Source organism: Drosophila ananassae, chromosome 3L (genome assembly GCF_017639315.1).
Source record: "Drosophila ananassae strain 14024-0371.13 chromosome 3L, ASM1763931v2, whole genome shotgun sequence".
NCBI classification, from domain to species: domain Eukaryota; kingdom Metazoa; phylum Arthropoda; class Insecta; order Diptera; family Drosophilidae; genus Drosophila; species Drosophila ananassae.
This window is the reverse complement of record NC_057929.1, coordinates 1,972,298-1,985,092: the sequence shown is the minus strand read 5'-3', so window position 1 is coordinate 1,985,092 and position 12,795 is coordinate 1,972,298. Positions and strand designations below refer to the sequence as shown.

Below are 12,795 nucleotides of genomic sequence, written 5' to 3'. Positions count from 1 at the left end.
ACAAATGAATTCTAATTGAAATTCTGTTTAATTTCCTGCCACTTCTCTATCGAAATACGAATAATACCTTTTAAAATAATAGTTTCATTTGTCAAAAAGGTGTTGAAGCGATTCGCTGTGCGTCTCATTAACAAAAGTTTGGCCTTTTTTTTTGGCAATAAAATCAACGAATAAATTGTGGGCTGGCTGGGAAAAAGGGGAAGTTCTTTTAAATATTTGCTACAAAGTTTTTCCCGGTATGCAACGAGAAACTTTCAGAGCCACTCTGCAGTTCAGCTACTTCCTCCATCCTCCCGGTTTTTTGTTTTTCAATTTCCCTCGTCCCTTGACAAGCGTTGATGATGCTGCAACTTTTTATGGTCCGTACGGATGCTAAAGAATATCTCAATTTTGGTAAAGGCAATGCATTAGATAGCCCCATGAAGAGTCAACTAAAATGGGTTATTCTAACCTGTATTTGTTCACAAAGGATGTTTTAAAGGATGCGGCAAGTTTTTCATTTGAAAACTTTAAGGCTTTCAGAAAACAATTAGATTTAATAAACGAAACACTCATTTACAGCATTTCGTGGTTGGCCAAAACAAAACACTACAAATAAAGTTGGGGTTAAAGTTTTATTTTACTTTTTTGTATTGTTCTAAGTGATTTGGCTTTTAGGAGTGTTTTAGTCCGGTGCCCCCAGTACCCTCTACCTCTCAGTATCTCCCAGTATCTCCCAGTACCCTGCCCTGCCTCTTTTTGGCCATTTGGCCGAGCTGGGAAGCACGTAATAAACTCGATTTAAGTGCCGAAAACATACGGCCACAGACAACAAACCGAGCCAGCAACCCAAAAACGACGGCACAGACCAATGTTCACGACAAACAAGCCAACACCGGACATGGCTCTGGCCCGAAGGATGCCACCAAAAAACTGCATTCTCCTCTTCCAACTTTCAGTTTAAATTTTTGGCAAAGTCAGTAGCCAGAAAATAGACTTTAAAAAGAAAATCTAAAATTATACCTAATTCTTGTTAAATTTTTGCAAAAAAATGACAGGCCGAATGTCCTGCGGTTATGACTGTTCTGGCCAATTCGTTTTGGCCCGATTCCTGGTCCGATTCCGATTCCCTTGTGCATTTAAAGTACATTTATGTCAATCAGGACGCTCATTATGCGCACATCAGTGCATTAAATTATACATAGAAAAACAGAAGGGGCGAGGACGAAGGACGAAACACAGCCGTCGAGGGATATTCCATCAAAATGCGATGCTGTCGATATAAATGAAAATGGAGACCACCGCAGTGAAAGGAAGTTGAAATGCCAACGGAAGCCGCCATATTTGTATGGCTGTGTGTGTGCGTGTGGCCAGATGGCAATGTGGAAAACCCACAGGATGCAGCTCTGGCTTCCTGTTTCCTCCGGTTATTCCATGGCTTGTTGTTTGACCAATGGCCAGCCGGAAATCTGTTTCCCCCAACAATTCGCTTTGTCACCTGCCCTTTTTTTTTTTAGAATAATTTTAAAATGACAAATGATAAGCTTTTATTAAACGGTATAAAAGGAGAGTTTGAAAAATTATGTATTCTGTCTGATGAAAAAGTCTTATCCTTTGTCTGAAACATCCTCCTGCAAAGTCCTTGAATCCTTTTAATAACGAATCAATATTTAAAAGCTTGCCAAACATCCTTGTTGCTCCATGTATCGCTCATTAAAAGCAACACGAAAGCAACCAACAGGGCTTATCATTAAAGACCCAGAGGAGTCTGGGAGAGACTGAGGAAAAGCGATGACATGGGGGTTGGTTGGGCGGGAAAACAGCAAGGAAAAGTGATGTGTGAACTGTAAATTGCACGAGCTGACAGCGGCAGTGAAAATGTTTACGATATTCATGAACTCGATTCAGGGCGCAGGGCTTAAGACTGGTCCTTAAATTTGTTCGAAATTTGAGTGGCAATTATTTTGTTTCGGGGGCTTAACAAGTACTTTGTTTTTAAGCCAAGTTAGTGGCGAATTTAAAGCAATTTATTATGAAAGGTGTTGAGAGCTTATTAGGACTAGGACTAGGACTAGGACAACCTTTCATTTCCGTAATAAACTGTAAGCATTGTCCTTAATTATGAACGGTGTGCGCTGAAGTTGAAAGTTCAGATAACACGCTATCCGGAGAATCTCTTCTCTGCCACATGCCTCATAACCCCTCTCCCCCGCAACAACAACAACAACAACAACAACAACAAGACAACAACTAGACAACAATCTGGAAAATTGTGTGTTGCATACCCCGCAGGCGTGGCACGTACTTCTGCCAACTGTCAACGCGTCATTCAACGCGCTAATTAAGTGAAAAACTATCCCAGCAGTACTGAAATTCCTGGCCCCGACTTTTCCGGCCCGAATGTCAAATTTCGATCGAAAAACAAAAACAATTCAATAAGGTTTGCTCTTCGAACGTCAAAACAAAGTAGGCGAACTAATTCTGCCGGCCCTCTGCTGCTGCTAGAGTTCGAAATTATGCATATTCGATATTAGTTATTAATCACTAATATTTTCTAGTCATTCTAAATATTTTGCCCGAAAAACTCTCACCCCATGGTTCAATGATTAAGGTATCTGCCTGTTAATCGTAAGGTCGTGGGTTCGATTCCAAGCGGAAAAGTCTTTATTATGAGTTGATTTTTGTTTACTTTCATTTTATTTTAATATCGCAGTCTCAAAATAAACTGTTATATTCAATACTTTTTTTTAAACGGGGACTCTTAATAATTGAGATTGTTTTAAACATGCAAATTTGTAGAGGTATATTATAGTCAGTCACAAAGTACGCGCGATTCCTTGATAGCTTAGAGGCGTGCATGTCGGTCCAGTATACAAAAGCACTAAGGTTCGAATCCCAGGGTGAGTAATTATTAAATATAGTTTTCAATATTAATAATGTTATGTTATTTAACATATTAATTTAGTTTAAAACATAAATTAACAGCAATTTTTAAGGAATACATAAAAAATATTGATTATCAGATTAGAAGAATGTAAGAGGAAATTTTTTTCTTTAATTTTGGGTTATGAATGCGACCTGATTTAGCCACCTTTTTCACCGCGGAATCATGCTTTCTTTTCCGGCCTGATTCCGCTCTGAAATTCAGGTCTGAATCAGGGGCGATTTCGAGACAATTTTCACGCCGGAATCCGGATTCGAAATCCGGGCGGATTCAGGGCTGATTCATGCCTGAAATCGAATTCCGGGCCGAGAGGACATTTTCAAAAATTTCAGTACAAAATTCCGGGCCGCTTGTTCTAGCTTTCCGGTTGGATTCCGGGGTGATCCGGGCGGATCCAGGGTGAATCCAGGGTGATTCCGGGGCGATTGGTACTGCTGGGATGTTACACACAGATACACCCCCACACCCCCACACCCCCACACACACACACATCTTTTTGACCCAAAAAGCAAACAAAAACCTCGCGAAAAAAAAAGAAGAACGACACTCAAAGTTGTTGACAAATAGGATGGGGCAGGAATGGAGCGCTGGCTGGTGCACGGAAGGCAGGAGAATCTGATGCTCCTGGCAACTTTCTGTTTTCCGCGTGCGCCCACATAATTCGCGACGGCGACAGATGCAAATTTCGCTTCAAGCCCAAAAGGCGCTTAACCCCTTTACTATTTTTTTTTATTTTTGTTGCATAAACGGGGCTGAGGTCGAGCTGAACAAAATCAGAGCAAATGGCTGGGACAAAGGCCTTAAAGCCAATGTAATAGGATGTCAATGGTGTTAAAGAGCTGCAATTTAATAAGAAGAAGCGCCAACAAGGACACATAAAATAAGACACAGAGAGAAATATATATCAGTTATGAAACTATTCATAAATTTAATAAAAATACAGCTTTAGAAGTTTTTTGAATTAGTTTAAAAATCTCTTATTATATTTTTATATTGAATAATATATTTTCTTTCAGTTCATTAAAGCAATCTATAGCTATAGAAACTATAGCACTGGCACGTCCTGCCAGCCAAGAGTCAATTAAAATTTCTATTTGATTTGGTAAATGTCAGTGGCAGGCAACCGTCGCGTCGGCTAGCAGGCACAGTGCCACAGGACGATGGTTGGCTGGTTGGCTGGCATGCCAGGACGTCGACCACCTACATCCTTCTGTTCCTGTTCCTGTTCCTGGACAGAAAAACTTCCACAGTCGTATCCTTCTCGTTCTCGCTCACCATCCCATTCTATTATGCTGACCAACTGCCAGCAGCAGTCCAGACAGATAAGAGCAACTCGAAATTGGCTACAGGTAGACAGAGTAAACAGAGGAAACCATCTAGGGATGTTCTTTAAAGGAATTTCACAGAGATTTTCAAAAATAGATAGATAAGGAAGGGGTTTTTCTTAAACTTAGGGAAATATTAATCATAATAATCTGTTTAAAGTATGATTTTATGAATAGTATGTATCCCATTCTCTAAGGATATCTCCTCTCTAGTTTTAATTGAGGGACTGGTGCTTGTGGAACATCCTTGAACAAACGATTGACATGATGACGCTGTCAGGTAAACGAACCCACTGGCCAAGCCACCACCAGCTCCATTCCAGCTCCAAAGATAAGCTGAAGGGAAAATAAACTGAAATTGAGTGCTAGTAGTGCAGTGCTGGAATGCGAGTTGGGAATTTTCTGGAATTTTATATCTGGTTGATCACGAATGGATATATAAAATTCAGTGCTCTTCCATTCTTATGATTTTTATGCACAGAAAGCTTTAAAGTTTTAAAACTATCAAATAAAAAAAAAGAGGCTTAAAACTAATTTCGAAAAACTGCAAAAGCCGCTAAACGAAATTGCGGCGTTCTATAATTTATGGGGTCAGACATCCACAAACCAACATAAATATATAAAAAAAAGCACTATAACAAAAGCAGAATAGCTGGCGAAATTTATGACTTGCGGTTGCTACCTGCCATACCAACAAAATCACGCACCTCCACCTGTATTTCTACCTGTATCTGAGTGTGTTTGTATGAGTTTGCGATAAAAACTTTCTCTGGCGGAAATGGCGAAATGCGAAAGTATCTGGACCGAAAAGTATGCTACAATAAAATTTTTACGAACGAATATGCAAGGATATAATAATAGATCGTCAGGATACAGTCCATATATATAAAAAATTCAAATAAAAATAAAGTATCTAAAAAGAGCTTTGAAATCAGACTAAATATAATCACAATTTAATAGAATTAGTTATGGAAGAGCTTTTATAATCAAAGTGTTATAGCATCCATTTCCCACTCATTTTAGTTGAAATCTTATTAGAATAATGTTTAACATTTTCTTAATTTTTATTTATTTAATCTATACTATTTTAAAAATAAATTCTTCAGAAATAGACTTGTCAAGAGTAGACTGCTCTTTTTTAAACGCCACCTGGGAGCTGTGTCCTAGTCCTTGTCCTGAAACCTGTGAATTTTTGAGTAGAACCTGTGTTGTGGGATGTGGAGGTCCTTGTGCCTGCAGAGATGGTTATATAATGGATGGTGATCGAAAGTCCTGTGTCCTCAGATCAGAGTGTCCAGCTGGGATGAGGCAGAAGACAGTGGAGATTCATTATCCCATAAGTATCAAGTATTTTGGTTGCTATAGGTTTTTAAATTTGACATTATATAATGGAAAATTAGTGGAAACTAGTTCAATAATTTATAATTAAAATTAATAATTAAAGACTACCATTTTTAAAGATTATGATTTTTGTTTTTTTATTTTTATAAAGTTTGTATTCTAATTTGGGGAAAAGTCTTCCTAGTCTTTCTGGCCTTTAAGCAACTTTTGTGGAAGGTGCTCCAGTCTGCTTGTTGTTGTTGGTATTGTTGGCCTTACGCTTTTGACCCTGTCGCTTGTTAGCCGTTTTCCGCTTGTTAGCCGTCTTTCGCTTGTTACCGTTGCGTTTTGACGGAGTGCGCCGCTTTTGGCCGCCTCGCCCGCGCTTGCCACGACCGCCGCAACGACGATTGCCACGCCTTCGGTTCCGCCTGCCACGCCCCTTGCGACCGCCCTTGCCTCCACGTCTGCCGGCTCCCCGTCGATTGTTACGGCCCTCGTTCAATTTGAAGTCAATGCCCCCGGCCAGAGCTTCGTTCTCGTCCTCGTCATAGTCGAGATTTTGGAGATCGTCCTCGTTGTCCTCGGCCTGGACCTCCCGGTGCTCCTTTTTGAGGGGAACTGTTTCCGTTTTTATGGACAACTGTTTGTTGGTTAAAGTCTGTTCCTTGGGCTTCTCCTCGTGCAGGTCCTCTTCCCTCTCCTCAGCGTCCTCAGCGTCCTCAGCGTCCTCCGCTTCCTCGTCGTCATCCTCCTCGTTGTCATCGGCCAAGTCCTCTTCGTGCTCCAGGATATCATCGCCGTCCTCATCATCCTGGGCATAGTAGCGGGCATTCAGTCGCTGCACCTGTTCAGGATCAGGCCTGGCCTGGATAGTGCGTCTGCCGGGCTTGGCCCAGGTCTCGGAACCGATGCTGAGGAGTGCCACCAGGGCGCATAGAATCAGCCACTTGGTCGACATGGCTGGTGGGTGTGTTGTGTCTTGGTTTCTGGTCCAAACTATGGCTTTTATGGGATAGATGGGCCTACCTACCCGCAAGTGTTTCGACAGCTGACGACCTTTGTTTGAGTTTGGAAAGCAGTCCCAAAAATTGAAGTAATTGTTTTTCTTTTTGTTGCGTATCAGGAAGACAGCCCGCAACATTCTCTGACACCTTATTATTTATGCTCTAAGCAAATTTAAATTAGTTTTTTATTGTTTGACACGAGTTGGAAAACAGTTTGTTGTCTCCCGGCCTAATGATGCACTGCCCCCAGAGTCACGTACCTCTGGCTTGGCCGCCAGCAGTTGGCCGCCGACAACAGCAGCAATAACAACGGCAAGTAACCAATAACAATGGCTGGCGAAGGAGGCTTGTTGTTAATGTTTAATTGTAAGCACGTAGCAGTGGCAACAGCTACTGGGGGCCTCAACAACTGCATAAATATTGAAATTATCTGACATTTTCAGGAAGAAGAATGGGCCAGTGGGCGGCCCCCTACACCTACTTTGCATATTAAATGAAAATATAATTTGGCAACCTATGGCTCGCATCTGCCGGTAAACAGATTTGAATTATAATTAATTCTGTTTTGATGGAGGATTTGATTGGGTTTTTTTTTTGTTCTCATTTGTTTGTGGAATATCCTTAGTCCTTAAAGGCATAGTTCTACTTCAAAGGCATTGTATAACATGCCTGTGAGATTAGCACAAATATGTCGATTATTAAACCCCACACTCCCCTGCACTTTGTAAATTAGAATTCAAACTGGACAAAGACTGGAATGAATCGATGTGATGTCGATGTCGTCCGGCTCGTATCTATCCATACCGCATTGAGTGACCATTATTCTGTCATCTATCCGATTGCAGGTCCCTGTCCAGCCTCGTACTTTACATGCAACGATGGCTTCTGCATACCGATGCGCTGGAAATGCGACTCCAAGGCGGACTGTCCGGATAGGTCCGATGAGACCAGCGAATGCGGTGAGTATTCACTACCCACCCTCGCCATTCTACACCACCCAACCACCCCACCCCCCCATTGATCCTTGTAAACCCGGACGGAATCCACAAAAGCCTCCCAACGACTCCCCGTTGGGGACATTAGCAGTCGGTGATTGCTTTATTATTGGTTTGACTGTTTGGTCAGAAACGCTTTTTGGGCCCAAAACACACACTCACACACCCACCATCGATGTGTGTGGACCGCCTAATGACAGGTGGGTGGTCCGAAAAATTCACCGAAAATACATGACCAAAAATACAGACTGCTCTCCCATTTACCCACTAATTCTGGCCAAAAACGGGAGACCCCAAAAACGGGGAGACCAAATGCAATTAGAAACCGAACCATTTTCCGAAATTGAAAGCCAGCCTAGCAGAACTTTAAAACTGGTCGATTGTTTGTTGAAATTTAAGCGCTTTTTTCTCCTTAATTTTGCCAGTTGGCTGGAAATGGCCAGGACTCTTTTCAGGATAAGAGGAAAAAGCCACATGGCTGCTGTTTCGATGGGGCGGCCACTTTCCAGCCCACTAATATAAATGTGTAGACATTTTTATATTCCTGAAGACTAGGATACAACTAGGAGAGTCTCTATAATTAGAGTAAGAGGGCAGGACATCCCTAAAAAGTCCTTCCAAAGAGTATCTCCAACTTCGTCTACTCTGTAGTGCTTTTTTCGATCTCATTTTTCTTACTTGTTGGCAGCCAGATTCCAATAAAAACAACATAGCAGCTAACTGCAACAATTGCTGGCCCAGAGACTTCTTCTGGCATTTTTAATTTCATTTTTATGGCGCTGCCGTGGAGCGAGGGAGAAAGTTGGCAAGGAAATGAATCGAGAGAGCTCCTCCCTGGACAGCCCCAGACCCGGAGTGGCAACGACAACAGACGACAAATTGTCGGCAAATATTAATGCAACAGATTATAATAAATGTGCCTGGCACATCGTTGTCATCTGCATTTGCCAAACAGAGCGAGCTTCTTCTCCTCCCAGACCCTGGGAATACTATATATGTATACCACTACTATCCGCTCCATCAGAGACGAGGAGGGACGGCTTCCGCGCTCGCAATTTCAATTAAACCGAACTGAACTGAACCCACAGGCACACAAACAAATGCCAGTTTATAAAGTGTTGTCATATATATAAGTCTCTTGATATATTGCATTTAAACTGGCCTCGTTACACTAGCGACAAAAAAGTTTCCTCCAAATGCATCTCCACGACTTGAGTGTGAGATGGTTACTTGTTATTCCATAAAAATTTAACTAAAATGGATCACAAGGATGGATGCCCGGGAGATGCTTTAAAAATATAATTCAAGTTCTATTTTCCGACTGTGTATGGGGATTTTTATGAGGTCTCCTCATTTCATATGCCCCGCCACTCCAAGTGGAATGTTGTCACATAGCAACATTATAATATTTTTCCTGTTTCCCTCGGCCCGGACTGGTACGATTGTCGAGCTCGTTCCTTCGTCGCTGAGCCTTTCCCGAGATGCAAATTGTTTGACACAAATAAAATGAAAATTCGCAGGGAGAAGAATTCAAATAACGCGTTGCTATACTCTTCTCCACATCGGTGGTCCAAATCAGAGAAAGCAATGACAATACCGTGACAGGGTAGATGGTTGTGAATGGAATGGTCGCTATCCCAATGCCCATGGTATGGAGGGAGGAGGTCCGGGAGACCGGGTACCGACATGCGCGACTATAACCATAAAAGCCACATTGGTGACACATGGGAACGGCCAAAAATATTTTGCTTGCCAAGAGGTTAAACTCCAGAGACAACCATTGGACGTGTCCATGACTCCGTCGACTTCTCCGTGGCGCGCTCTACCCCAGTCCTTGACATCCGGAGTCACATTTTGCCGTATTCGCGTGGCAATTTGCATGCCGACAGTGGCGGACACGGATATAATACGTAATAAGCCCAAGGGCATGCAGTCACAGGGCAGCAGGGTCCGGAGTAAAGTTTAAATTTTTTATTCCTCTTGATGGGGACGGAACTGGAGCCCAAAGTAAGCCCCGAACAAATACAAAAACCAGGAGCGTAAATTTTTGTCAAGGGTGGCCTGGCCGGTGTGGAAGACGGAGGTTGGTCCGTCCGTCCGTCCGGCATTTATTTAATCAACTCCGGGCCGTAGGAAGAACGGTCAAAAATGATGTTGCCGGGCAATTGTTAAACATTTTCCAGTGCCACGGGGATTTACTTTAACTAACTGAGAATGCAAAGTCAACCCATCTAGCGAAGCGTGTTTGTCACAGTTTTTCTTTCTTTTCCATTTTTTTTCTCTCATGGGGTCTCTTAGGGGGTGGGTCATTGCTCATTGCCACCCCCTTAAAATGGAAATAAAAGTCATCCACTTTATTAGGAGCTAGAGCTAATTGGTTAATAGGAAAGCGGAAAAGGGAGTGAACTGAAGGGCTATAAGGATATAGAAAGGAGGAAAAGCCCCAACCTTTATAGGATTTTTGAACTTAAAGAGCTAGTTAAAAGTTTTGTATCCGCTGGAAGTTATCCCACAACTGCTCTTGTTTGCCTTTTATTTACGATATCTCGCGAAATAATTCAACGATTTGTACGAACAACAGTGCTAGCAACTTTTTGTTGGCCAAAAAGCGGACCAACGAACCAACATAGCCCCGAGAACCACTAACAAACCCTTCCATAAATCTTCATTTCGGTTATTGTTATTGTACGGGAGTGAACAGTGTTCAGTTCTGCTAGTGGCTTCTGTTTGATACACTTGGAGAAACAGGGGATTAAAATAAATTAAACAATAATAGACTCCTTCTTCAGAAACCTCTTATAATACTATCCTTTGACTACTATTTAAATCCCTTTTCTAATCCTTAAACTTTAACCTATTTTTTCTCTCTCTGCAGAAAAGGCTCCCAAGTGCAACGAGGGACAGTTTCGTTGCAAGCAAAGCCGGCACTGCATTCCGGAAAATTGGCTCTGCGACGGGGAGTACGACTGCGGCAAGGGCGACACATCCGATGAAACCAACTGTAAGTAAGGCGAGGCATATATCCCTTTTCATATATATCCATTCAAAAACTGGAGACGCACCTCCCCAATCTCCCAATCTGTATCATCGCCATTTATTTATTTATTTTGGTGACCACCAGGTCCAAATGGTGCCGCGCCCAAGTGCCGCGCCTTCGAGATCGAGTGTCGCAACGGCGACTGCCTGGAGTTGTCCCGCTTCTGCGACGGCCATTGGGACTGTGATAACGATGAGCTGCTATGTGGTAAGTCACCACCAAGGTAGTGGATTGGGAGATTAGTTAGTAACTGGCATTTCCGTTCAATAGATAAACAGAACGCAGCCTGTGCCGCTCTGAACTGCAGCTACAACTGCAAGCTGACGCCGCAGGGTGCACGGTGCTACTGCCCTAAGGGCCAGGTGACCGAATCGGCCAACTCCACCCGCTGCGTGGACTACGACGAGTGCTCCGAGCCGGGTATCTGCGACCAGATGTGTCGCAATACCCCAGGCTCCTACGAATGCTCCTGCGTCTCTGGCTACGCCAAATCGAAAGGACGAAGCTGTAGGGCAATTAATGGTGAGTGGCAGCCAAACATTCGCCAGCAGCTCCACTAATCCCTCTCAATTTATAGTACCACCCACGGAGGCGGCATCGCTGACGCTGCTCCATACCGGCGGCGTAGCTCGCATCGGAATCAATGGCGAACTCATCGATTCCCCAGCGGAGGCAAAGGATAAAGATGTCGCGGCGAATGCGACTACCGATAAGGAGGTGGATCTTTTCTCCAAGCACAGTATCATCTCGGTGGCAGCCATGGAAGTGTGGCACCGGAATCGCACCCTCTGCGTCCTGCACAACAACTGGCGGGATCTGCATCTCGAGTGCCAGCGCATCGATGACCGGCGGGTCAAATGGACACTGCCCATCTCTCCGTCGATAGCGACGGGTCTATGTGAGTGAGGGCTTGGGGGAATTATCCTTTAAATTGTTACCCCCAAACGTTATGTTGTTGCAGCAGTTTTTACGGAACTGCGCCTGGACTGGCTGTCGGGAAATTGGTATTTGCTGAACGAGGACAACGGCCTGGTCTATCTATGCACCAATGCGATGACCTTCTGCCGCCTGATCCTGCAGCAGGTGGACCACATATCTTCGCTGGCGGTGGACCCCACCAAGGGCTATTTGTTCTACACGGATTGGAAGCCCAGTTTGTCGCGTTCCCTGCCCGATGGCACCAATCGCACGGTCCTGGTCACCGAACAGATTTATCACCCCAGCAGCATCACCCTGGACCTGGCCAATGAGCTGGTTTATTGGGTCGATATCTATAAAGATGTCATCGAACGTGTGACCTACGAGGGTCAGAATCGCTGGACTCTGAAAAAGTCAGCAGATGTAAGTAGTTTTTATTGAATGATAGTCTGAGAATAAATCCTTCATCCTTTGCGTACTGCAGTCCTTGGTGCCCCTGAAAGCAATCCATGCTGTGGAGGTGTTTGAGAACACCATATTTCTGGGTCCCTGGACGGGCACTGGCATAGTCACCTTGGACAGGTTCACCTTGAAGGCCCAAGTCCTCATCCGGGGTATCAGTCATCCCAACAATTTCCGAATCTTCCATCGCCAGAAGCAGCCGGAGGTGGCGCATCCCTGCCGGGACAATAACGGCGGATGCAATCAGATCTGTGTTCCCCTGTGGGCCCGAGGATTCGCCAGCGCCAAATGCCTGTGCACCTCTGGCTACAAGCTGCACAACCAGACCACCTGCCTCCTCTCCGCCCTCGACAAGTTCCTGGTCTACAGCGACAAACAGCTGACCAGGATCACGGGTGTCCCACTCGACACTGAGCAGGTGCAGCGGCTGGAGCAGAAGGGCGAGCAGCCGGACGTGATGGTGCCCGTGTACAATGTGCCGGGTGAACCGGACATCGATGTGAATGTGCGCGGCAAGGCGATCTTCTACGTGAGCGTGGATTCGGTTGGCAAAGACAAGGAGCCGGCCTTGGGAATCCGGAGTCAGTCGCTCAACGGGAGCGTTTCCCGGATACTGGTTACTAATCTGACGCTGGTGCACAGCCTGGCCTTCGACTGGATCAACGAGCACCTGTACTGGTCCATCCACCGGAAGATCCAGGTGGCTCCTTTGCAGAATATCAGCAGGGTGCTGTCTTTCAATGTGGATTGCGATGCCAGGTGGGTATATCCAGACCCACCGAAGTCACCAGTGCTGATACATTACTTT

At 44.3% G+C, this 12,795-nt stretch overlaps 2 protein-coding genes across 2 annotated transcripts in view; one reads left to right on the top strand and one right to left on the bottom strand.

The window, feature by feature from the left end:
• The window catches only part of LOC6495196 (low-density lipoprotein receptor-related protein 1), a 48,980-nt gene that overhangs the window by 23,411 nt on the left and 12,774 nt on the right, over positions 1 to 12,795 (top strand). The window contains exons 2-8 of the mRNA XM_001958839.4: positions 7,421 to 7,534; positions 10,446 to 10,571; positions 10,692 to 10,814; positions 10,878 to 11,129; positions 11,185 to 11,505; positions 11,569 to 11,948; positions 12,010 to 12,746. Coding sequence (XP_001958875.2) covers positions 7,421 to 7,534; positions 10,446 to 10,571; positions 10,692 to 10,814; positions 10,878 to 11,129; positions 11,185 to 11,505; positions 11,569 to 11,948; positions 12,010 to 12,746 — 2,053 coding nt within the window. The remainder of the gene's footprint in view (positions 1 to 7,420; positions 7,535 to 10,445; positions 10,572 to 10,691; positions 10,815 to 10,877; positions 11,130 to 11,184; positions 11,506 to 11,568; positions 11,949 to 12,009; positions 12,747 to 12,795) is intronic.
• LOC6495453 (protein nemuri) lies at positions 5,700 to 6,585 on the bottom strand. Its single transcript, XM_001958840.3, has one exon. The coding sequence runs from the start codon at positions 6,527 to 6,529 to the stop codon at positions 5,786 to 5,788; it is 744 nt and encodes a 247-aa protein (XP_001958876.2). The 5' UTR covers positions 6,530 to 6,585; the 3' UTR covers positions 5,700 to 5,785.

Bases quoted from the DNA above. Each gene is read 5' to 3' on its own strand.
- LOC6495453 (XM_001958840.3), bottom strand. From the start codon at position 6,529: ATGTCGACCAAGTGGCTGATTCTATGCGCCCTGGTGGCACTCCTCAGC.